Here is a 25,973-nt window from a genome sequence, read left to right on the forward strand (position 1 = left end):
CGCCGAGCATCACATACACTTCCTAGTACTGGTGTCTCTTCCCGCCAGCTGTGTCCCTGGGCTCTCCCCACCGTCCGGGGGCAGGGCTGTCCCCGAATCCCGCCCCTCAGGCTCTTGCTGGAACCCCTGGGAGGGGTGGGCAGAGCAGGCGGCAAGGAAGCCCCCAGGGTCCGTCTCAGACTGTGGGAGTATCGGGCGGAGTCGGGGTGGCCCGAGGGCTTGGAAACACTGTCACCATGATTTCAAACTCGAAGGGTTTAGAAGGAAGTGGTTCACAGGTGCAAAGACTGGATGAGCCTTTGGGGGGGGGGGTCGCTGTGTGTCCATGCAGGAAGCGCTCCCCACGCTGTCCGCACCTCCTGCAGGCACTTGTCACGGGCCAGCCTGCCCCGTCTCTGACCCTCACGTCTCCTCTCCACCGAGGGCAGGGGTCGCTGCCTTTCTTTTCCGCTGCTCCATCCCGAGTGGAGAACGCGGTCTGCACCGGGCGGGGCAGGACGAGCTGGGTGCAAGGGGAGGGTGGCAGGCCTGGCCTGACTCACCTGCATGGCACGGGCACCTCCCTGCGAGACAGGGAAGGCTGCCCGCGGAGGGCAAGGCAGCGCTGGCTGCAGCCAAGCAAGGCCGGTGGGGGAGAGGAGAGTCTTCCAGGCCTCGCGCATCACAGGGCCCGCCTCTGCGCTGAGCCCACCCAGGAACCAGTGACTCGTGCTGTCCCCTAGGGGCCGTGGTCCTCAGCTCCCGGGGAAGGTGGGGGCTGGGGTCTCTTCGTGGCCTTTCCTACTCAGATCGCCGAGGTCTAGTCAGGGCGGCCCAGCGGAATGGCTGGAAACAGTCCAGACTGCGGGAGGGGCTGGTGGCCCCTCCCTCCGGCCACCACTGGGGTCCGTGCACTCCCTCGTCTCAGTCTGATTTCCTGGGTGACTGTGGCTGGCTCCTGCCCTGGCCTTAGTCTCCTAATTCACGTGTGAAACAGCAGCATTCCCTATGCTTCAGTCATTCTCAAGGCGCAGCGGCTTCCTTACACCCATGTACCTCTTCCAGAACTAAGCGTGTTTTCAAGGCACCTGAGGAGTGTCATTTGCTGCAGACCAGAGCTCACGTGTGTGAGCCGTCTTTGCGCTCTGCGGGTCGGAGCTCACGCATGTGAACCGTCTTCACGCTCCGCGGGTGGGAGCTCACGCATGTGAACCGTCCTTGCGCTCCGCAGGTCGGAGCTCACCTCGGAGATGAGGGCGCTGACATCCTGCCTGGGTAGAGTGAAGGAAACTGAGCTCAAGCTGGAGTTGGGACGGGCTTTGCAGGCTCAGCTCTCCCGCCCTCAGGGCGTTGTTGGTCACCCCAAATGGGAACACACATCCCTCTCCATCCCCAACAGGAAGGCATCGCTCCTTCTCATCCGGCAGGAGGAAGAAAGCTTCCCTCCGCTTCCCACAGCCCAGCCAATCAGAGACCGCAGAGGCCCAGCCCCCAGGAGCCTCCTTACTTTGGATCCCCAGCTCCTCCAATGGACTCTGGTGATCACAGCCCCTCCCAGCTCCCCCTTCTGCCTAGAGTAGCAAGTCCCCTTCCTTGATCTCTGGATTTGCCTGTGGTCCACCACTGCTCACATATCCTGAGCTGCAATCCCTGAATAAATCTCTTGCTGGTGAAATAACTAGCTATGTTGTTATTAAAGTCACTGGGCAAGCTGGCCCCATCTCTCTCGAGACTGTAGGCCCAGTCACTGAGACGGTGCTGAGAGGTGGAGTGTCTGCCGCTGGGTCCCTGCCTGCAGGGCCCTGGGATCGCCAGGTGCTGCCTCAGCCGGGGGCCGCTCTGCACTCCTGCTCCAGGCAAGCCCCACGGCTGGCCGTTCAGGTCCAGTCCCGACTCAGGGCCCTGACTGGGACCCCGTTGGGCCTCCACCTCTCCCCCTGCCCCGGGGCCTTGTGTCTCCCTGACCCATCAGGTGGGCCCCAGGCGCCCTCATCATCTGCCCACCTGGACCCCCGTGAACTTCGGCAGCTCGGGTGGACCCAGCTCTGCCTCCAGGCCCACCGGAGCAGGGCCAGGAGCCTGGAGAGATTCTGGAGCCTCCCATGTGATCCATGATAGACCTTTTTCTTTCAAGAGAAATTTTATTCTATTTTAGGTCTTCTGTGTGGCATATGGAATTTTAAATCCTTGACCAGGGATCAAACCCAAGCCCTCTGCAGTGGAAGTGCAGAGTCTTAACCACTGGCCCACCAGGAAGTCCCTAAAGATTACGTCTCAATATAAAAATGGAAGCGTTAATGAGGATAACTCACTCTTGTCAGCACAGGGAAGAGCCCTGGAGGGATGCCCCCGCACCAGGGACCCGTCTCCAACAGGTGCCCTGCCCTCGGGGCCACGGTGTGGAGGGCCTAGCGGAGCTCTGAACCCCTCCTGCCGTCGTTCATCCCACAAGCGCTGACCGAGTCCTGCCGTGCCGGCAGAAGCTTGTGCCTCCTCCCCTGTGTGTCCAGCAACCCAGCTGGAAGCAGAGGAAGAAGGGGTGTGTCCAGATGACCCACGAGAGAGGGCTGGGTGTGGGGAGGGCGGGCGTTGTGAGGGGGCTGGGAAGCTGCACGGGGCCCGGCCCTGGGGTGGGCCGGCCAGCTGTGGGGACCAAGAGGGGTCAGGAGCCCGCAGAGGGTGGCAGGCTCAGCAGTGAGCCTCCCGAGCCCCAGCAACCCTGCAGCTGTGTCCCGGCATCTTCCCTGCAGCGTCAGGGGGGACGCGGGCGAGGGTCTGGCACCCGTGCATCCCCCTGGCGCTCAGGGGAGGGGACGCGGGGAAACCTAGACGGAAGGACCAGAGCTGCTGCTGGGGCACCTGGCCCACCCATGAGTCTCCAGAGCTCTTGGTGGGAAGGGAGGAGCCTCAGGAGGATCGCAGCCGGCCTGCAGCCGAGGGCAGCAGCACTGCCCACCTAGGGAGCCCCGCAGGGGAGTGGAGACCCGCGACGGGCACTGTTGGAGCCGCCACAGCGGTGGGGCCAGCCTGCCCCTCTGCCCATGACTGAGGGGGGGGCCAGTGTGCAGGCTGCAGCGGCTGAGGCGTGGGTGACGGAGGGCTGGGGAGGCATCTTGGGGGCCTGACAAGCCCTGAACCTGGGCGCGGGACTGGCTGCGGGGTTGGGGGGGACAGGCCGTGACCTGGAGCACTGCCCGGGGCAGACCCAGCTTTTGGAATTTCAGAGCCCATCCCGGGCTGGAGCCAATGACCAGCCTCTGTCCTCTGGTAGCCCAGCCAGACACCAGACCCAGGCTCCAGGCTCCCACTCTGGGCTCCATGGACACACTCCAGGCTCCGCACACACATTCTGAGCTCCATGGACACACTCCAGGTTCGCGGGCAGAGTCCAGCCTCTGCCCTGTGCCTTCACTCACTAGTCTGCTGGTGACCGTTTCATCAACTGGCTTTTTACAAGCCAGATTAAAACACAACAAAAACAGTAAACTCTCTTTGAAGGACTGGACTTCTCTGTTTTTACATAGACCATTTATTAAGTTAGAAGGCTGAAAGGTACAAACATATCTTACAATCGAAGAGGAATGTGGACCCTGGACCCCAACAGAATGATCTGAAACACAAAGCTCCAAGGACTGTTTCTGCAAACACCCAGCACGGCTCCTCAAACGGGGGTGGGGTGGGGAGCCCACTGGACACGCCTCTCCTCTCCGACACTGAGCAGCAATGACCCGCGAGGCGCCCCAGTCCTGGGCCCGGCAGCCACGGGTGCCGCGCTGAGTGCCTCCCAAGGGGCGGCCTGGACGTGAGCACGGACGTGAGCAGAGCAGCGGGGACAGCAGGGCCGTCGGACGTCTTGAGTCCCCACAGACACAGCCTCCTCTGACCCAGTGAAGCAGCAGGCGTCCACGAGAAAGGACCCCGAGAGCTGGCAGATCTGCAGCCGCCCTGAAGCCAAGACTCCTGTCCTCAGAGGCCCAGGCGGGGGAGGCAGCGATGGGGGTGGTGTGGGACCACTGGGTGGGTGCCCGGGGCTGGGGTCTGGCGTTTGGAGCCGTGCTGCATGTGGTCACCGCGCTGCACTCAGGTCTGTGGCTGCACAATCGTTGGTCTCACGCACCTACAGAGAGCCTGCGGCAAAGGCACCGGTGGTCTGCACCCCCTCTCGCAGGCCTCCCGCCCCCAGGCCATCACGGGAGGAGCCTGGTCAGCTCGCCTGCCGGCCCGGGAGGCAGAGCACAGCGTCGCTGACTGGCATCACACTAAGCCTATGTGGAGGACAGGACTGCAGTCAGTCCTCGCCACCTCGGGTGACCGCCTGGTCCGTCTCCACGTCCCGAGACTGGGAAAGATCTCCAGACAAAGCGGCGACCACGGCTGACTGCCAGTGACCCCATCAGAGCGCGCTCAGTGTTCTCACTCCCACGGGCGCCACCCAGCCTGTCCCCATCCTCGGTGTCCACGGCCATACGCAATGCCAGGGTGCACACCACGGGGCACCTCCTGCCTCTCAGGAAGACCTCCCAGTGCCAGCGGTCACCACACTGACCCAGCCTGGGGCCCAGGGCTTCCTACATAAGGTCGGCAGTGAGCCGAGTGCCTAGAGGCCCTTCGACAGACAAGGACAAGGACGGGGTCTGCTTCCAGCACTCCACCTCACTGAGCTCTGCGGCCAGAGCATGTCTGGCGGGGGGCGGGGGGGGCGGCAACCCCTTGGGACAACATGGCACAGAGGGGCGAGGCAGCAGGAAAGACGCAGGGCCTCAGGCTCAGGATGTGGCTGCAGACGCCAGGCTGGGCCAGGGCTCCGCGCACAGGCTGGGCCCCGCGGCGAGGTCTGCCCGGCCCCAGCGAGAGGCCCACGAAGACCACCACGGGGAGGAGACGAGTTTCCCATCTGAAAGTCCTAACCTGACCCACAGCAGCTGTTAGGGGATTCTCTGCCTCACTTTAGTGGGTCTACCCAGCCAGGCAGCATCACGAGACCCCACCCGTCAACCCAGAGGGGGCGCTGCTCCCAGGAGAGCACCCTGGGAGGACGGGCGGCAGGAAGTGGGTGTGCGCACGGGACACGCCGCCTCCACCCTCTGACAGGAGGCGGGAGGAGAGCCACCCCACCCGCCCCGACCACGTCCAGAACGGCTGCAAGAACCAAAACCACATGCATCCCACACGAGGGTGTGGACTGGGCTACACAGACGTCCGAGGAAGGGCTATGCGGGGCGCGTTCACAGGGATCTGCTGGGGATGGTGCTCTGGGGAGCTGGGCGGGCGGGCAGCGAGACGGCAGGTGTGTCTACGACTCCTCGCCCATCTGAAGCAGGGAGTTGATGGCCGCGTCCTTGCTGCCCCGCTGGGCCTCCAGCACGGAGCGGATCACCTCCCGGTCCATGTTGGGAAACATGTCCTGGATGGCCTTCAGGTCCTCCTCACTGCAGCGGGGCTGGGCGCTCACGGCTGGGGGCAGCGCCACGGGCACCACGCCAGGGCTGCACACGGCGGGCATCCCTGCAAGCAGAGGTGGGCTCAGCGGGCAGCACCTCTACCGCAGGGCCCAGGTCTCACCTGAGGTCTCCCCCCCAACACGACCCCAGGGGTCTCCCCCAATACAACCCCAGAGATCTACCCCCCCGACATGACCACAGAGGTTTCCCCCTCAAACATGACCCCAGAGGTCTCCGCAGAGATCTCAGCCCCCAACATTACCTTTCAGACAGGCCAGACGCTTGGGAGAAACAGGGGTGTGCAGACCTCGGCCATTTATACCACGGGGGTCAACCCCTTCCACCACGGCCACACCCAGCTGCCCGCCCCCCTCCCCAGCACCGAGACTCCCCCGCTGCCCCCTCTGCCAGCTCTCCAGGACAGGCCTTCCCAGCTGGATACCCAGTCAGTCAGACCCTGATGAGGAAGGAGACCCACAGGGCGGCCGGCTCAGTGTCCTGGGGGCAGCAGACACCCCGCTCCACATGGGCTCGTCACACTGGCCGCACCCCCTCACTCCCTTGTGGATGCTGAGAACCTCAAGGCATCTCAGCTCCTGGAAGATTCAGACCTGGAGCCACTGGACCCCAAGTCAAAGCTGTGACCCTCTCGTGAGGAAAACAAATGAGCAAAAGGCAAGAGGTGCTACTGAGGACCTGCAGCTCAGGGACAGAGCCCAGGTCAACCATCGCTCTGAAAAGCAGAAAAGGGTTTAAAGCCGTTTGCTTTTAGAAACTCAAAAGCACAGTCACCCAACCAGGCCCGAGAGCTCACATGGCTTCCTTTCCCGTCTGAGCTCAGATGACCTTAAAGGCAGCTCAAACGCGTCCAAACCAAAACCAGCAGAAGGGCCGACAAGCGCTGAGATAAAGGGGTGCCGGCCGCAGGGGTGAGCTGGAACCTGTGCTGGACACACCCACAGCAGGAGTGGGCCTGGCCCCTCCTCCCCTGCCCCCACCCCCGGCCCCCTCCTCCCCTGCCCATCCTGGGTGGCCCCGCTGAGCACCCAGCCACCTGCGCCCACCGCCCGCCAGCCTTTAATCCTGGCCATCCTGAGAGGCGAGAGGTGCTGGGTCCCATATGGGCCCTTGAACCTCGTGAGACCAAGGCCCCAGGTGTTCTGGAGCTAGGCAGGCGCCCACCCGCCACCCTGCACCAGCGGGGAGCAGGAAGGGGACCTGAGACAGGGACGCTGACAGCTTTGCTTGCCAGCTCCCATCATCTGCAGCGCACCCCCCCTCCCCCCACCCTGCATTTCCCATGCTTCTGGAACACTCAACCTTTAGCAGACACCCTGACTCTCCTCAGGCCCCTTCCCCCTGGGGGGTCCAGGGCTGTAACTCCAGTCCTCACTCTTCACCGCGCTCTGCTCAGAAGCTTAGAGGTTTCTCGGGGATGCGGCCACCACCGTGCGCACGGCATCCTCACATCCTTGCCTGTCTCCTGGGCTCTGAGCCTCCTACGCTCGCATCCCGCCCCATCCTACAGACTGTTCACACCCAGGGGGGCTGCGTCACTTCCAATCAGAGCCAGGGTGGGAACTGACCACAGGCTGACGTGAAGGCGCAGAAATCCAAGAGAAAAGCCAAACCCAACTTGACTCTGCTGCACGATGTGAACTGCTGTCATGAAGGTAAACACTGCCGCGTGTGTGGGAAGGAACGCGACGGACACAGGAGGGCTCCGGCGTGCGGTCCGTCTGTCTGCCCAACAGGACGTGACCTTGTGCTACGGTGACTCGATACTCAGAAATCATGCTTCCCCATCTCCATACAATTCAACTCACCTTCTTTGCACCAACAAGAGAAAAGAGTGATCGTACTCCCTACACGTGCAGGAGAAGTTCTCACGCGACAGCAGACCCCCAGTTTGGGGAGGCTCTCCAGGTACCGCTTGCAGACCAGGCCCAGCCGACACCCCACACACCTCCCTCCTGCTCCGACGCCACCCCAGGAGACGCGCCGCGAGGAGGGCAGACGCACCTGCAATGGGCACATAGCCCACGCCCTGCTGGTACACGGTGGGCATCAGGACCACAGGCTGAGGTGGCACCATCATGGCAGCCGGCAGCGACTGAAAGACATGAAAGATGACCCGGGGGTCACAGCAGCACACACACACACCCAGCCTCGCCGAAAGCGCCTGGGAGGGGACGGCACCAGGCCTGGAGCCCCGCAGGTTGAGGCAGGGACGCGCCCTGTCCCCGTCGTCAGACTGGGGACACCCCTTCACACCGACTCCCCTCAGAATCCTCTGCGGGCAGATGACGACTCGGGTGGAAGGCGTCTGTCGTCAGACCTGTGGAACCATGACTGAGAGGTCATCGATAGATGACGCTGCTCGAGAATATAAACCGAAGAGTAAACTTCAGGCTCAAACCCCTGACGTCTCAGGACGGCCTTTCTCTGGTGACAGTTAGTTAAGTACAGTAACAGCGCTCTGTCCTCATGGAAGCGTCTGCTGAAAGGGCAGGGTGTACCCAGGAGCACACGTGCTGACATGGGAACCCACAGTAAACCGGTCCGGGAGCCCCGGGGCCGGGCAGCGGCCTCACCGTGTAGGACAGCACCAGGTTGATCATGCCCTCCTTGTCGTCGCCCTGCCGCCCGCTCAGGCTGTACCACTCGTCCACCACCTTGCCCTGCTTCAGAGCCTCAGGGATCGTCACGTGTGTCCAGGCGATGCGGTCGTCCATGGAGAAAGCTCGCTGCGGCAGACGGGAGAAGGCGTGTGACCCCAGAGGCTCCAGGGCTCCCCCCCAGGGGGTGCACAGCACGGAGCACCCTCCTCACTCCACTCCTGCGGGTCCACAGGCAGGGAAGAGGGGCTCCAGTGGGCCACCACCATCGCCTGCACCAACCTGCGGGGCCAGGCCCCCACAGACACACACTCCCCGAAGCACGCCTTCCCCTCCCCCTCCACCCCAGGCCCCAGAGGTGAGGCTGGGGGTCAGGAGGAAGGACACAGGAGGGGGGCTGAGACCCGAGGACCGCAGCCTCTCCCAGCCCTGCTGCCCACCCCACCCCAGCACCGCAGCCTCTCCTAGCCCCGCAGCCCACCCCACCCCAAGTCGGCCTCAGGAGGGCTGGGGCACGTGGAGGGCCAGGCTGAGGAAGGCCCCAGGGTGCCTGACACCCCAGGGACACTCAGGAGGCTCCTGCTGTTCACCCACAAAGAGGCCAATACCCACCCAGCCAGGGGCCTGACTGCGTGACCCCCGAGCCACATGCGGACAGCAGTGCCTGGCCTGTGTGGTCAGGCGACGCCCACGCTCTGGACACAGTGGTGACGTGTCTGAGTGTAGGTTCCAGAGACTCTGAGGCAGAGCGCCTGTCACACCACAGCGCCCGGCGTGCACACGCCCGACGTTCCGGAGTGGCCAGGAGCCTGAAGTGCAGTGGCCCGCGCGGTGCCCACCTCATCGAAGATCTCCAGGTAGAAGGAGTCCACGCCCGGGGGCACGGTGCACTGGATGACCTTGTTCCAGCGCGGGTTCTTGGCGCCATTATGGGCCGTGGGCGTCTCGTACACGGCGTAGCCCAGACGTAGGCGGCAGTAGGGGTCCATGCGGGTCATGCCATAGTTCTTCGCCAGCTTGGCCTGAAACAAAGCCGCCGCATGAGACGGGGCTGCAGCTGTCAGCCCAGGGGCCTCCCCACTACCCACGGCTTCCGTGCGCTCTGGGTGCTGACGCACGGGACACGGCCACCACTGTGCTGTCTGCAACCACAGGTCCAGAGTGAGAGAGAAAGGCGCTGGACCAGGAAAGAACATTCCAGAAACTTCCAAAAGCAAACCCTGACTCTGCCACACCAGGAAGTGTGTCTGCAGCCTTGCACTGTACGACAGCTGTGCTCACGTGGTGTGTGCGGCGTGTGAGGTGTCACGAGGAACCCAGGCATGGCTCTGAGTACATGCAATCTATGCAGGTCAAGTGCAAACCTGCCCGGTTTTAGATAATGGCCTTGCGCATCTTCAGACTGTGCTGCCCGTGGGGTCCCAGAGCCCGTTCCGAGGACAACCATGCTCCGGGGCCCAGGAATGAGGAGGCAGTCTGGGCTGGGCCCAGTGTCTCAGGACACACCTGATTCAGGACACACCTGCTGCTGGGAGGGGCTGGGTCCCCACCACTGCTCCTGGGGAGGAGGGTGGAAAGGGCAGGCCGCCCTGTGACAGGCAGAGCCCTGGAGAAGCAGGGGGACGGGGGCCCCGAGAAGCGAGGCCTGGCCAAGGCCTTCCCTGCATCCTCAGACTGTGACCGTGCTGGCCCCTGACCAGGCAGGAATCTCTCAGCAGTGACCGACCCTGCCCAGTGCCCGGGCGGGGGGGGCCAGGAATCCACTCCGAGAGGCTTGATCCCCCGGAGCCCACGCATCACAGCGGCCAGGGCTGGCACCCCAGTTCCTGCTGAGCAACGGACAGACTTCAGGAAGCGCCCTGGGGCCCGAGGGCAGGCCCACAACAGGCAGAGGGAAGAGAACTTTCCATGGTGCTGGAGAAACGCTCTTATCACAGGGGTGAACACGTGTCAGAGATCATAGAAACAAAAGCACATTAATTCAAACCAGTGCGTCCTGACATGTAAATCATACTCAACAGACTTAATTTTTTTAAAAAGCCCCTAGAGCCTGCTGCCTGTGAGACGCCGTCTCTTCCCCCCGAAGGCTCTGCGGAAGCCCCGCCCATCGGGAGCCTCCTTGCACCCCTCCCGTGCCAACACCCCTCAAGCTCTGGAGTGTGCCCGCATCATGCCCCAGAGCCGCCCCTCCACACAGGACTGGCTGGCCCGCCTCAGGACACGTGCTGCATGTCACCGCAGCACCTCCCCCCGAAGTCCTCATCTCTGAGCCTCAGTCACCTGCCTTTCAAGCACCCTCGACTGAACGTGTCCGACGCTGAAGCGTGGCTCTCCTCCCTGCCTGCTCCTGCCGTGATCTCCCCATTCTGGTCACTGCCCACCACCCCCGGTGCCGGCAACAGGCCGTGGGGTCACACACCCTCCTCCTGCCCCGACTCAAGGGCTCCTGAACTGGACTGGTTCCCCCCAGGAGGCCAAATGCGAGGTCTTCCAGCCTTGCCCACGATCTTCCTGACACAGAGCCTGAGGGAGCCCTGGACCCAGCTCAGGACGGGGCGTCTGCTTCCCACTCACCTGCTCCACGCTGCTCGCTGCCCCCCAAACCCCACCCTCGCCCCACCCCAAGGGGCTACGCTCTCCATAGTAGCCCCGGGGCCGCCTGCCGCTGCCCCCCGCCCTCAGCGTCTGCACTTGGCCCCGTGGGCTCTGAGGGCCGCACCCACCTGCACCACGGTGACGCTGAGGCGGCCCACGGTGCCCAGCGCCCCTCCATACTGCAGCTGCTGCGCGGCCTGTGCGTCCAGCTGGATCTGCTGCTGCTGCTGCGTGGGCGTGATGCGCAGGAAGTCCTGGGGCAGCTCTCCGATGTACACCTGCGGGAGCGCGGCGTCAGTGCAGGGCCTCCCACCCGGGCCCGCCTCCCTGCCTGCACCACCCGGGGCCAGGGCTCCAGCCTGCAGGCCCCCGAGGGCCTGTGCTCCCAGGAGCAGGGTGCCCAGCACACGGTGCTCTGTGGAGGCCCAAGCATGTCCCTGCCTGAAGGCAGGTCTCACGCCCTCGCTGGGGCTGCAAGCTGCTCTCAGGCCTCAGACATGCTTGTCCACGTGTTGGCGGTCCCAGCCGCAGACCAGGACCACGGCAAGCACGGCCTCTCCACCGAGAGCTGTTCACGGGTGAAGCCTGAGGCTGGGATGTCAGGAGACTCAGAACAGCCTCTGTGCGGATGCCTCAGGAGAACAGCTCACACTCAGAAGCACCCCGGAGACCACGAAGCCAGAAGACTGACCAGCAGAAGCCCCGGGACCTGGCCCTGAAGAGGGGACGTGACGGGAAGGCGGTGGCTCCCGGGCACACGCCCGCATGTGGAGAGCATGCGGTCTGACGGTGACAACTCCAAGGAGACCACAGGAGACCAAGCTCGGGCCAGCTGGGCTCCGCCGGGGTGGTGAACACGGAGGGATGCCCCCCAGGGCACGCTGCCCACCCCCTGGGTGCTCAGGGACCTGGACCACCCGCCTCTGCTCTCTGCCAGGTGGGGGTGGGGGGGTGCAGGGCCGGGGGGCACAGTGCAGCCAGAGCCCAGGACCCACGACGGAGGCCTGGCTGCTGGGGGGAACTAGGGCCACGGCCCCCCAGCACCCAGAGCACTCACAGACCCCCATGCAGGGCCCCCAAAGGACACGGCGGCTTCAGGGAACACGGGAGAGAAGACCCCGTATGTCACGGTGAGCTCTGGCAACCGTGTTTATGGACAGTGGCCGCCAGGGACCACCAGACGCTGCCAGACGCCAAGGCTCCTGCGGTGCCGAGCAGACGGCACCCGCCTCCCCAGTTCATGGTGCCCCTGGGAGAGCGCCTGCCGCAGCTCACAGCCACCCAAGGGTGCTTGCCAGCTCTGGGGCCCCGCTGCTTCTCTCACAGCATGCTGGCTCTCACCCCAGAACCAGCACCGGTACAGTGAGGAGGGAGCCCCCCGGGAGTCTGATGCCAGTGGCAGGACAGACGGGAACAAGGGAGGAGCACAGGGGCCTTTCTGACGGGCACTCTCCCCACTGTCCCCCCACGGTCTGTTCCTTGTGGACACCGGGCTCCGCTCCACGTCCCCCAACTCCACTGCTGCGAGGCTCAGTGCAGGGCGGGCGGGCCCAGGCACCCCGGAGCCCGCGTTGCCAGGAGAGGCTCAGCACCTTCCTTCGCTCCCCAAGGCGCTGTGGGGCGCATCTCCTGGGCGATGGCGCAGCTGAGCGGGCCCCAGGATGGGCCTCAGGAGGCAGGCCACTCATGACACTCTGTGGGCTGCACCCCTCGGGAGGGGCTGAGGCGCCTGGGATACGCCAGTTCCCATTTCCACGGCACCAAGACCAGACCCCGTGTGCCCGCAATGCACCCGCCCAGAGCCCTCGGCCCGCTTGCTGCCGGCTGCCCACAGTCCTGCCCCAGCCTGCCCGGTGCTCGTCTTCAGCCCTGACTCCCCGTGATTACGCCCCGGGGTTGAGCACAGCCCACCCCCGCCCGCTGCCCTTCAGAGCGGCCGCCCACCCAGCCCTGAGGACCCCGGGGGAACAGGCCGTGCGGGGCCAGAGCGACAGTCAGGAATGGCCACTCCCCTCCTCCACAGTCCGTGTGCCTGCCGTGAGCCAACTCCCGGGGCTGTGCGCCCCCTTCACCGTCCTCAGGCCTGGGTGGGAGGCGGGGGGGGTCGTCACAGCTGAGGGCTGGTGGAGCAGCATGGAACCCAGAGACTCCTGGTCCAGGCAGCTGCCCACCTGCAGGTGCCTGGGGACTCCTGCCCTCAGCTCGCCTGCCAGCCACCGCGGGAGGCTGAGGCCTGAGTCAGCGGCGGGCCAGGGCAGGCCCTGGGGGCTCCCTGCCCGGGGGTGGTCTGGCCCCACTGGCCAGACAGCAGCCTCAGAGGCCCGTGGGGAGGAGTGAGCCACACATTCGGCCCAATGCACCCCACCCCCGGGAGGTCACAGGACGTGCCCGCTGAGGCCTGAGACTCCCACCGTCACCACCTGGATCACTGCAGCCACGGGGTGGGTCTCCGCACCGGTAACCCTCCCTGCCCAACCCACCCTCCTCCTGCCTCAAGGAAAGCGAAGGAAAAACCTGGAAGCCACCAGAGGGAAGGCAGGTACCACCGGCGCCTCTGAACCCGGCCGAGGAGGGGGCGGCTCCCAAAGGGCTCCATGGAGCCCCCAGCCCTGTCCTCTGCCAGGTGTCACTGCGAACAGCTCCGTCCTTCCCAGACGCCAGCTCTCCTCCCGTTCCTATCCTGCAGGCCGCCCCAACTTTCTAAACGGCCCAGACTCGCACAGGCCATTGAAGCCCAAGCGTCTGGCTGTCCCAGCCCTGCGGACAGTCCACGAGCCCCAGACAGGGGACCGAGAGGCGGCATTAACTGAGCACAAGGCCGCCAGAGGGCCAGCGAGAGACACCAGCGGCCAAACGAGAACCAGACCGCGCCGCTGACGGGACAGCGAGAGGCTCCTGGGGGCTCGGCCAGGAGCTCCAGTGCTTCTCACGCTGCTCTGGACCTGGCGCGACTGACACGGGGCACCCCGTCCACACCCCAGCAAACCGGCCGCTGCAGGCTGCGGGGCCCAGGGCCGGGCGGACCGGCGCGGCACTGACAGGTCTTAGCTCCACCGTATGTGTGCATCGTCACGGCCAGATGCTGGGCAATCACAGCTCCCGCGGGGTTCGTATCACAATAGAAGACAGGCAATCGCACAAGGTCCCACTGCTGCCCGAGGGCAGATGGCATGGCCAGCTGAGGTGGCCTTGGGAGAAGATGCCACCTCTGCAGAGACCTGAAGGCAGGAAGGGGTGGCACGCAGGACCTGGGGAGGACGGGGCACAGGCCTGGCTGGGAGCCCGGGGGGCAGCTCTAGGGCCGGTGGGGAGGTGGCCAGAGCCGGGCAAGCCAGGGAGGGCAGGAGCATAGAGGACGGACGGGCGCAAGGCTCTGACTCGGAGACGAGCGGGGAGGGGCCGCACGCACAGCAGGCTCTGCCTGCGGCCTGGCCCAGGGGTGACAGCAGAGACCCGCTGGGCAGGGGAGGCGGGTGTGGAGGTGCCCAGGCTGAGAAGGAACTGACTCTGGGTCTGCTCAGAAGGCAGAGCCGCGGGAGAGCCTGTGGTTGTGCGGGAGGTTCTGGTGGGAGCCCCAAGGGGACTGGGGCTGCCGCTTGAGATGACAGGAATGCCAGGGAGGGTCCCAGGGAAGGAAGGAAATTCCCGTGAAGACGGAGCCTCCAACAGGGAGGGACGTCACCCGTGTCCACAGCTGCAGCCATTTTCAGAGGCTCCAGAACAAACCCCAGAGAAATCACCACAGGGCCCCCACCCGAGTCCCCATTCCCTCCTGCTCACTCCCGCGCCCCACAAAGTGCAGGTGGATTCTGGGCCCCAGGGCCTGCCCACTGTCGAAAGGCAGCAGCCTCTGCTGCGCCCCACCGCCACCCCGCCCCGGCTCCTGTGCGCCCCGGCAGCACAATCGGCAGGGGAGGGGGCGGGGGGCAGGTGGACTGGGGGGTGGGCGTGCAGGGCCAGCAGCCTCGAGCTGAGCTGTGGGCCACACCTCCCATGGGCCGGGGGTGGGGGGAAGGACGTGCAGACGCAGGCAGAGGCGCCAGAGCAGAGGGGGTCTGACGCCGACGCCACCAACACGGGCACCTTCACACCCTGAGAGAAGGGGACCGTGAGCTCAAGAGTCCCAGACACCACACAGACCTTTCAGGAACCAGAGAAAGCAGGACGAACAAGTCCATCAGGACAAGTACCAGCTCATCAAAATAACACGGCTCCTGGGAGGAAAGCAGAGGTCACCGAGGCCACCTGCTGCCCAGGAGGAGGGCTGTTACAGTGACGGAGCTGAGAGCCCCCAGGGCCGCACGGTGACGCTCCCAGGAGGGCTGCAAAGAGGAGGGAAGGACGACATGTTTTCCAAACCTCCAGAGAGCGAAAATGGAACTTACCTGGGTTTGATGACTCCAACAGAAGGCAAGGAGAGAAAGAGAAGAAAAGCAGGCAAATAAAAGCACAAAAAAAAGTGCTGGGAACAAAGAGCGTGTGTAACTGTGCACAAAAAACCAACACGTTCCCGTCGAAGGGTGAAAACTTGACAGTCGAGTGCGTGCTGTTGATGGCAGACCCACCTGACACACAGATTCAGAAAGAGTGACTCCAAGAACGAAAACCCATCAGGCAGACACTCCCTGAAAGAAAGCTGGCGTCCCCTCATCACAACAAACCAAACAAGAAAGGCCTGTACACGGCCAGCAGGGTCACCACACGCAACAAGGTCTGACTCACAGGAAGACAGGGCCCTTCTCAGCCCGGAAGCGCTCCTAACTCAGCTGCAGAGAATCCAGAGCAGAGCTCATGGGGCCTGGGGAATCAGGCCATGGGCCAGCTGGGCGGAGAAGCCACCCCTCGCCCAGGACTTGGGCCAGAGGGACGGACTCACCCGGCGAGAACGGGCCATCTGAGCAAGAAGGGAGGTCAAGCCAGTCTCCAATGGAGAGAGAAAGCCACGCACCAGCCCGAAGAGAAAAACCACTCCTCCCTTTGAATACTGCAAATGACAGAGCAAGAACTGAGCCTGCATCTTGCCTTCCATACAGACTGCACTTAAGGACAAGCAGAGAGCACTCACCTACACTACCAGGCCCGCCAAAACCAAGCAATAAAACTCAAACACAACTCTTTGCCACCCCTGGTGGGTCACAGGTTCAGCAACAGTGATCAGTTCATGCAAGGCTGATGAGGACCTGGCCATCACAGGCCACGTGGTGTCACCCCACAGCTCGCCCTCAGGCGTCACGAGGGAAAAGACAGAAAAGGGCTGCGCTGACCAGCCAGCATCTCCAAAAGCTGGATGAGTGGCCCTCATTGCTCCCGTCGGCCTGGAGTCTGTGGGCACACAGCACAGCTCAGCCTCCGACCAAGCCTGACCACTGCCCGCCGAGCTGGCCAGCAGCACAGGGGTCTGCAGCGACACATGCCACAAACCTCCTCTGACCCCCACACAGTTACTCCCGTGGGTGCCCTCCAGTGCTTTCTAATCCTCTGTGGACCAGACGGAAGCACAGGGTGGAGAAGGTAGTCAGAAGGGAAACGCCAGCACTGCTGAGTGGGCAGACAGCACAGGGCAGGCAACCCTCAGTGGCCATTCAGGGAAAACTATCATGAAGACGCAAAAACCACGTCTTCTGGAATTTAAGTCAATTCTGAGCCCCTCAGGCTCCCTACTCAGGGACAGAGGGAATCCCCCCAAGTGGGCGGGCCCACTTTTGCCTTCACGTGCCTGGGGACCCTGCCCATCCGTCCTTCACCAGGCCTGGGAGGAGAGAGTCAGACTTCAGAGTCGGCCCGGATCCCCTGATCAGTGACCCTGGGCTGAGGCTGAACACTGCCTGTCCTGTGTGGGCCGGACTGGGAATCCTGGCAGAGGGCTGACCCTCAGGCGTGCCACCCAGCCAGGGCCGGCACGGGAAGCCCCGGCTGGTCTAGCGGTTCTGCCACAAGCCCGCCGTCCGCGGTCCTCCACTGCACCAGGCACATACAGGACAGCACGTGGGGGCGCAGGCAACACCAAGTCCATGCGTCCTGGCAAGGGAAGAGGTCTCCGCCAGCCTCTGGTAACTGCAAAAGGAAGGGCTCCTTGACGCCGATAACTGGAGGGAAAGCCTCTACAAGTGCAGTCCACCCACAGGGGGTGGGCTGGTGGGGAGACGTGCAACGAGAGGATATGTACCAGGCAAAAGCTCTACAAAAAACAGAAAGCACACTCTAGTGCCCCCCCGCCCTCTGGCACAGGCACCCCGACTCAGGACCCCCCGCCCTCCTCTCCCCACCCTCTCCAGCTCTGCTTTCCACGCTCCCCCTCCCTCAAGTCTCGGTCAGACGTGCTTCCTCCACAACCCTTACTCACCCCATGCCCCGGCCCAGGGAGGCTACTGCTCACCCCGATTCCAATTCAGACCTGCAGGCCCAGCCCTGGCTCCTCTGCAAACCTCACGGCAGCGTCAGTGAGCCATGCTGCACAAGACGCCGAGGCCAGTGGGCCCAAGGGCCCTGAGCCCCCAGCCGCTCTGGCCCAGACCGACACTCGCGGCGTGAGCTCGGCTCCTGAGGAGCACCCCACAGACACCTGCCAGTCCGTGTGCGGGGCCCACGAGCCCCGGACAAGAGAACGTGCCAGTCGTCTGGGTCACTGGGGCCTCAACGGCACAGGCCTCACATCCGGACACCCTCTGCCGCCTGGGCCTGTCACAGCCCTACCTCAGCGCAGGGCCAATGTCCCTCTGGATGACAGGAGGGCCCGCCTTCACCACACGCTCCCCTCACCTGGGTCCGAGCAGGCCCATGTATGTCTGCCTGTGGATCCTGCCTGATGAAGGCACGGAGCTCCCAACAGGTCTGACCCGGGACAGAACGGACACCCGCCCCCGCCCCAGGGGAGCGACAATGATCTGCTCCCCGAGCTTCTCTGATGAGCCACTCATGGAGAATGGAGGACGTGCTGATGCTCAGCCGGCTCCAAGTCACCATGTGCAGTGAAGACGGAGACATGAAGTCAGGGGCCAGAAACCACCCTACAGACTCTGGGACCTTTCCACACCCACATCTGTCACGAAGTCCTGTTATGTCCATGTCCCATTCAAATGCTCAGGAAGAGCACCTGTGCCCAACAGGCTTCCAAAAAAACCTGCCTTCCACAAACACAGAAAGACGTCGTGTGGATGGATTCTTCTTTGGTTGGGAGAGACACAGACAAGATCTGTCCACTCTGACAGGGAAGATGAGGAGCCCGGGGCTGCGGGGACTTCCCTGGTGAAGCCACATCAAAGCATTAACCAGAACCTTGTCCCAACTCAAGGCCCTGATTGTGATTAAAACAAACAAACAAACCTCACGGCTCATGGTCAGGCACCTCAACCCAGTCCGAACGGGGGCTGGAGACGAATCCCCAGGAGCCCGAGTCTTGCTCTTGGACAAGGACACAGTAGCCGCGGGAGACAGGGCTCCAGGGCCGGGGGCGGAAGGGGACTCCCAGCTCAGGACCCCTCATGTGTTACCAAAAAAACGGAGGGACACAGCCGCGCCTGGACCCTCCTTCATCCAAGCGCTGTCCGGGTGCCCCTCTATAGAAGGATACTCTAAGCACACGGTGCCGCCTCCTTCCGGGTACTCAGCGGGTGCCGATCCTCCCCAACTCGGGGGTCTCGCCGGTGGGGGCGGGGCCTCCTCCTCCCGGGGAACCAACGGGCACCGACCCTCCCCCATCCTGGGGAGCCGCCGGGGGCCGACCGTCCCCCACCCCGGGGACGCAACGGCGCCGACCCTCCTCTTCCCGGGGAACCAGCGGGTGCCGACCCTCCCCCGCCCCGGGGAACCAGCGGGCGCCGACCCTCCCCCACCCCAGGGACGCAACGGGCGCCGACTCTCCTCCTGGGGACGTAACAGCGCCGACCCTCCTCTTCCCGAGGAACCAACCGGTGCCAAGCCTCCCCCATCCCGGGGACCCAGCGGGTGCCCACCCATCCCGGGGGCCCGCTGGTGGGTGCGGGTCCTCCTCTTCCCGGGGAACCAACGGGCGCCGACCCTCCCCCGCCTAGGGGACCCAGTGAGCGTGAGGCCTCCTCCTTCCGGGGACCCGCACGGTGCGCGGCCTCTCCCTCCCGGGGACTCCCTTCCGCTCGCACGGAGGCTGGTGTCGGGCCCTCCCTGTGCCCAAAGGCCGCGGAGCCCGCCCCCACCGGAGCCTACCGGCCCGCGCTGCGTGCTGACGGTGGTCGCCATGGTTCGGCCGGCCCCGCGTCTAGCCCACCAACAGCTGACAGAGACGCAACCAGACGGCGGTCCCCCGAGGCCGCAGCCGCCTCAGTCAGCTGACGGCGGCCCCGCCCCCGCCCGGCCCTGACGCAGGCGCAGTGCGTCCTGCCGCTTCCGGCTTCTCGCGCAGGCGCGCGCGCTCCCGCCGGGCGCCTGCGCAGTTGCACCCCTCCACCGCCACCCCGCGCTGCGGCCCCGTGAAATGGCTCCCGAGCCGGCAGTGTGCGCTTGCGCGGCGGGGCGGGGCTGGCAGTGGGACGCGACTGGCGGGTGCGGGTTTTGACTGGAGCCGCCGCGGCTGCAGCTGATTCGTGCCCCGGCTGCGCCTCGCGAGTGGCTAGCGTGACCCGGTTCGGCCGCGGCCTTCCGAGTGTTCGGGCAATGAGGCCGCGCGATGCCCCTACTGCCCACTGGCTCCTCGGCACTGTCTGCCCGACGCTGCTGGACGGGCCGTCTCTGGAGTCTCCACAGCTTTGCGCTTTTCCGTCCGAGGCGGCTTCCCTGGGCCTGGTGTTATGCTGTCGACACAGGCGGTCTCCAGGCAGCAGCACGAGACTATATAACCCCAATCCTATAAGCCGCTGGCCACTCCAGTCAGTCGCGTGGACCCCCCGCCAGTGGCCACCCTCTCCCACCCGAGCTGGAACGCCGCTGCCCCCTCGCGTCACAGACTCAGCCGCCCTCCAGTCGCCTCTCCTTCCAGATGGGAAGTATTAAGAAGCTTCCAGATGGCACCCAATCCACAGCGAGACCCCGCGTCCTTAAACCTTACCCGGAATCACCTTGTAGGTGATTCCCCAATCCTGTAAGCCCCAGTCGTATAAGGGGTGCCCCTGTGCGTCCCCAGGGTGTGTGGTCTTACTGGTCTACAAACCAGTAAGAATCCCAGCTTGTCGAGTTGCATGTGTGTTCCTGGTGGCCTGCCTGGAGGGCGCCGTCACACCCGAGGCTTGAACCGTCCTTTCCATGGTGTGTACCTCCCAGAGCCTTCAGAAGTAGCCAGCCCACTGCGCGGTCTTTGCAATCCCGCATTTGCCCAAGCGACTAGATACCCCCTCGCCCGGCGTCTCATGCCACCGCTGGTGATAATTTTAGGAATCGGGATGTCCCTGATTGACAGGCTCCTGGTACTCGATTTCCCTGGGCAAGGATTTTATCCACACACTCATCAAATAGACGTGCACCTGAAGGCCAGCATCCTGTTTAGAGCCTGTTTTCTGGGGTCGCTTCTGGTGGCAGTTATAGTATCAGTCAGGGTCCCAGCAAGAAACAGTCGGTGTTCTTAGGAAGATCACTGGAGAGATTTCAGCAAATGTCCCGCTTACCAAGAAAGGGCAGAGTTAAGTGGGAAAGCAAAGCATGAGGGACTTTTAGTCTCAGGGAGCTGCCACTACTCCTAGCCTGGAAAGGACAGAGAGGGAGGGAGCAGAGGTCAGGGAAAGAGGCTTCCTCAGCGGACAGTGAGGTCACTGCCAACCACAGGCTTGTGGGAGGGGCCTGGGGACACGAACACCTGGCCTCTGTCCTCCCATCTGATCTGTACAGTGTCTGCCTTCAAGCAGACCAAGAGATCCATTCTGTAGATAAAGACACAAAAGAGAAAGGTGGAGAGGATCTGGGAGGCCAGATAGAGACTATTTTACACGTGTCTAAATATCCTCAATAGTGGGTGGGAAGGAGAAAGTGGGAGGAATGGAGAGAGTAGCTTGGAGAAATATACACTAACATATGCAAAATAGACAGCCAGAGGGAATTTGATGTATGACTCAAATTGAGGAACTTCAACTGGGGATCTGTGACCACCTAGAGGGGTGGGATGGGGTGGGAGGTGGGAGGGAGGCTCAAGGAGGGAAACTAGGTATACCAACACAATATTGTAATTATCCTTCAATTAAAAATAAATTAAATACCCTCAATAACCAGGGGACACAGTTTTGTAAAACATCATTGAAAAGAGTGACAACAGAATAGATGAGATGAAACTTATGAAACTTTTATGAGTGTTAAGGAAAAATAATAAAATTTTATTAAAACACATTAAGACCTAAATAAGTTGGGAAGCTATATACCGTATCCATGGATAGAAAGGCTCAATGTCAGAAATATGTCAATTGTCCCCCAAATTGCCCTATAAAAGAAATTGTCATTAAAGAATTGTCATTAAAATCCCTACAGGGTTTTTTTTTTTTTTTTTTTTTAAGAAATTTAGCAAGCTGATTCTAGAATCTATATAGAAGGACAAAGGCTGGATGTTAGCCAAAACACTCTAGGAGAAGGAAGAGGAGAAGCTGGAGACAGGAGACTGTTCCAGGAGATGTCAAATGTATTCTAAAACTATAGTAATTGAGCCTATGACATAGATATGGGGATAGACAAGTTCACCAATGGAACAAAATAGAAAAACTTGACTTATGAGGGTGTTGGCCCTGCTGAGCAGTGTCTTCTAGTACATGTACTAAACAGTTGGCTGTACTTGGGGAAAAAACTTGACATTCGACCCCTACCTTATGCTGAACAAAAAAGCAATTTCTGATGGAGTCGATGCAGTGAATATTGGATGAATTCAGTATCTATGCCATGTTTGTAAAGGATAAAAGCAGAAAAGGCTGCCACTTTGCCTCTGATAGATCTGGGAAGGTTTGAACAGGAGTTGAAGTGTCGGGAGAGAACACAGGAGGAAAGGAGAGACACTCGGTAAGACAAACACGAAGACAAGGTGTTCATCAGACCAGCACCACCTGGCCACCAGTGCACTGACCACATTTCCTTGAGAAAGACAGAGGGAGCTGATGGGCAGAAAAAATGAGAGTTAGGTGGGCCAGAAAAGGGGGTTCAACCCTAGGGTGGGCATGAGAACCAAAGCATTATTAATAGTAAGTTGTCATCATGGAGCTTTACAGAGTGAAGTTGCGGGCTGTAGAGGTGGGCAGAGAAGACGTCTCTGGCAGGAGAACTGAAGAGGGGACAGAGCTGGAGGGCGGGGTCCAGCCAAGTGTATTTCTGTAGAAACTGTCGACTGTGAAGGGAATTCTAAACGCCAGCTGCTTCACCTAACTGCCTACATTTGCTCAGAGAGCCAACACTAATCCAGGGCCGCAACCCTGTATGTCACCTCAATGATGACATCAGCCTGTGGAATCCTCATTGTGCCCAGTCCATCCATGTTGTTATGGCAGGTAAGCTCTCCTTGTCCTTCTGTGTCCAGGTTTTAACTCATAATGGCACCCACGGGCCCCAGTATTCATGGGGCGTCCCGATGTCCCAAGAGCCCCACATGGTGTTTTGTATATCTTTGGGTGGATTCTTGAGCAAGAGTGAAGATAAATAACACCTTTGCATGCTTCGTGGGTGCCAGGTGTTGATCTAAGTGCTCAGCATGTTTCATCTATTCAGTCTACAATGCAGTCCCAAGGGGCACATGCATTTGTTATCTGCCTGACAAAGGATCACAGGCAAGTGAAGGATGAAAGTGTTTACTGTTGTCTAACACCAACGAATAATTAATATCCACAATGTAGAAGCCTGTGCCATCACTTCATGGCAAATAGATGGGCAAACAATGGAAACAGTGAAAGACTTTATTTTCTTGGGCTCCAAAACCACTGCAGATGGTGACTGCAGCCATGAAATTAAAAGACGCTTGCTCCTTGGAAGAAAAATTATGACCAATCTAGATATTAAAAAGCAGAGACATTACTTTACCAACAAAGGTCCATCTAGTCAAAGCTATGGATTTCCCCGTAGTCGTGTATGGATGTGAGAGTTGGACTATAAAGGAGGCTGAGCACCAAAAAAATGATGCCTGCAAACTGTGGTGCCGGAGAAGACTCTTGAGAGTCCCCTGGACTGCAAGGAGATCCAACCAGTCCATCCTAAAGGAAATCAGTCCTGGGTGTTGACTGGAGGGACTTTTGCTGAAGCTGAAACTCCAATACTTTGGCCACCTGATGCAAAGAACTGATTAATTGGAAAAGACCCTGCTTCTGGGAAAGATTGAAGATAGGAGGAGAAGGGGAAAACAGAAGTAAATGGTTGGATGGCATTACCAACGCGATAGACGTGAGTTTGTGTAGGCTCCAGGAGTTGGTGATGGACAGGAAAGCCTGGCATGCTACAGTCCATGGGGTTTCAAAGAGTCAGACACAACTGAGTGACTGAACTGAACTGAACACCAATGAATAATTAATATCCACAATATAGAAACAACTCCCATAAATGGCAAAGAAACAGACTAGATGACAAACCTAGACAGCATATTAAAAAGCAAGAGACATTACATTGCCAACAAAGGTCCATATAGTCAAAGCTATGATTTTTCCAGTAGTCATGTATGGATGTGACAGTTGGACCATAAAGAAGGCTTAGCACCAAAGAAATGATGCCTGCAAACTGTGGTGCCGGAGAAGATTCTTGAGAGTCCCTTGGACTGCAAGGAGATCCAACCAGTCCATCCTAAAGAAAATCAACCCCGAATAGTCATTATAAGGACTGATGATGATGCCCAAGCTCCAGTACTTTGGCCACCTTATGCGAAGAGCTGATTCATTCAAAAAGACCCTGATGCTGGGAAAGATTGAGGGCAGGAAGAGAAGGGTGACAGAGGATGAGATGGTTGGATGGCATCCCTGACTCAGTGAATGTGAGTTTGAGCAAACTCCGGGAGATGGTGAAGGGCAGGGAAGCCTGTCCGTCTGTAGTCCACGGGGTCGCAAAGAGCTGGACATGACTGAGCGACTGAACAACAAGATGATAGACAGACAGATGTTGTGAATTCAAGGAGGGGAAGCCCAAAGGCTTAACAGGTATGGGAAAGGGCTCTCAGACTCGCAGCGAGTGAGAGAAGTAAACCAGTGATTAGACACCACCTTATATCTGTCAGAAGAGTAACCTTTAGTGGGGAGGGAGACCAAGGGCAGGTGAAAACTGAGCGAGGGCAGCAGGTAGGAGTCAGCCTGGCAGAGGCGCTCTGGGGCTTAGCAAACTAGACACGACCAGGAGTGCTCTCCTGAGCTTCTGTTCTGGAACCTTCTCACGCTGACCCACAGGGACGCACTCAAGGCTGTTTGCTGCGTAGTTGTTTGTGCAGCAGAGCTGGCAGCCTAATTGCCCGTCGTCAGGGGAATCCGATCCACGCACACTCTGGGTGCAGCCCAACAGGGAGAAACGGTAAGGTGGATGTCTGTAGAGCAGCTCGTATGAATGTTTAAAATCCACACAAAATAATTAAGCAGCAGTTTTCAAGACACAGGACATCAGGCAACCTAGGTCAGTGGTCCCTGTGGGATAGGGACCCTAGGATGGCTCTGTTCACTGCCCGGAGAGACAACGCAGGCTGCCACACCAGGAGGGTGACCGAGGGGCAGAGCAGGGTCTCCCTGGGTTGAGGGGACTTGGCCAGGGTCCGAGGAGGTGAGGCAGGCTGGCATTTGCAGAGCGGAATTCCTGCAGAGAAGGGACTGCTGTCTGCAGAGGCTCCCCTAGAGCCTTCAACTGAGTTCAGACCAGAGCATGCACGGGATGAATGCCAAGGAGAACGAGAGCATCGCCTGAAAGAGCTATAGAAATCGTACTGTTCGCCGCGCAGGGCCACGCACGGTTCCTGTTGGCACAAGTCAGAGTAAGAAGTCACGTAACCGACAGAACACTGAGTATGTGAAAGGTTCTGCCTTGAGACTGCCAGGGACGCACTGGGTTGTTTTCAGCTGGCAGAGGGACGCGCCTATCAAGAGGACATAGAAATCCTGAAAGTTTATTTAGCTAGTTGTAGCACTTTAGCATGCTTGAAGCAAAACCAGAGAGAACTGTGGGGACAGAGACAAACGCACAGCCACCCAGGGGGCTTTCAACACCCTCCGCTCCACATCCAGTGGGACAGAGAGAAGCCTGGTAAAGGGATGAGTGATGAGGCGGCTTCCAGACAGCGGGATGTTCCAGGCAGCCGGATCTGACCGACACCTCTAGAAAACTGCACCCAAGAACAGCAGAATATACATCTTTATCAATAAGTGGACACTGAACGGGGCTTCCCTCGCGGCTCCTGCAGGGTTCCATCCCTGGGTCAGGAAGATCCCCTGGATGAGGGCATGGCAACCCACTCCAGTACTCTTGCCTAGAGAATCCCATGCACAGAGGAGCCTGGTGGGCTACAGTTCATGGGGTCGCAAAGAGTTGGACACAACTGAGCAACTAACACTTTCACTTTCACACTGAACAGTTACCAAGATAGACCACATTCTGGGCCAGAAAACAGTCTAAAATGACGTAGGTCACACAAAGTGTATTCTCTGACCGAGACATGCGCAGATCTACAGTGCGGGTCGGCCCTGGTCTCCAGGGCTGCCATTTCACTGAGAAGGGGAGACAGGTGGGTTCTGACCTGGGCTCCGAACCACTGGCAGCATTACCTGGTGAAAATAAAAGAGCACCTACCTAAGAAACCGGTCCATCCTGAAGGAAATCAACCCTGAATAGTCACTGGAGGGACTATTGCTGAAGCTGAAGCTCCAGTACTTTGGCCACCTGATGGGAAGAGCCAACTCATTGGAAAAGACCCTGATGCTGGGAAAGATTGAAGGCAGGAGGAGAAGGGGACGACAGAGGGCAAGATGGTTGGATGGCATCACCGACTCAATGGAGCATGAGTTTGAGCAAGCTCTGGGAGATGGTGAAGGACGGGGAAGCCTGGTGTGCTGCAGTCCATGGGGTCGCCAAGAGTCAGACATGACTTAGCGACTGAACGATGACAACAACATATGGTCCAGCTAGACCCACAAATTACTGTTTTTTTATGTGTGCCAAGGGTATGTCCTAAGGATGATTAACGTATCGAGCTCGGTATGCAAGGTGTGAGTCTTAGGCCACCATTGCTTTCCTGTTGGGGGGCACGTCCCATGCTTCTGTTGAATGGTTTTGTTGCTAAGCAAACCTGTTTGGTTTTGTGGTTAAGCAAACCTGTTTTCTTGACTGATCATTAACCTGGAGGGGTCTCCCATATTGTTTCTGTCTCTGTAAACAGAATTTACCATTTAATCACCTGTAAACAGAATTTACCACTTAATCACCCACTTCGCCCCCTTGCTCGGGCCCTGTGGAA

The 25,973-nt window shown here is 60.5% G+C and overlaps 1 protein-coding gene across 2 annotated transcripts; it reads right to left on the reverse strand.

Moving 5' to 3' along the window:
- Positions 1 to 3,490: 3,490 nt before the first annotated feature.
- LOC122707444 (toll interacting protein) lies at positions 3,491 to 18,970 on the reverse strand. 2 transcript variants are annotated; one of them, XM_043922916.1, is made up of 6 exons: positions 18,815 to 18,970; positions 10,762 to 10,911; positions 8,878 to 9,060; positions 8,015 to 8,167; positions 7,443 to 7,533; positions 3,491 to 5,484 (listed from the first exon to the last, which is right to left on the reverse strand). In XM_043922916.1, exons 1-6 carry the CDS (start codon positions 18,845 to 18,847, stop codon positions 5,273 to 5,275), a joined length of 822 nt encoding a protein of 273 aa, XP_043778851.1. In that variant the 5' UTR covers positions 18,848 to 18,970; the 3' UTR covers positions 3,491 to 5,272. The 2 variants fall into 2 exon arrangements, with proteins under 2 accessions (XP_043778851.1, XP_043778858.1); XM_043922923.1 differs by lacking the exons at positions 7,443 to 7,533; positions 8,015 to 8,167; positions 8,878 to 9,060 and having other exon boundaries at positions 5,428 to 5,484.
- Between the last annotated feature and the right edge of the window lie 7,003 nt (positions 18,971 to 25,973).

Source organism: Cervus elaphus, chromosome 2 (genome assembly GCF_910594005.1).
Source record: "Cervus elaphus chromosome 2, mCerEla1.1, whole genome shotgun sequence".
NCBI lineage: Eukaryota > Metazoa > Chordata > Mammalia > Artiodactyla > Cervidae > Cervus > Cervus elaphus.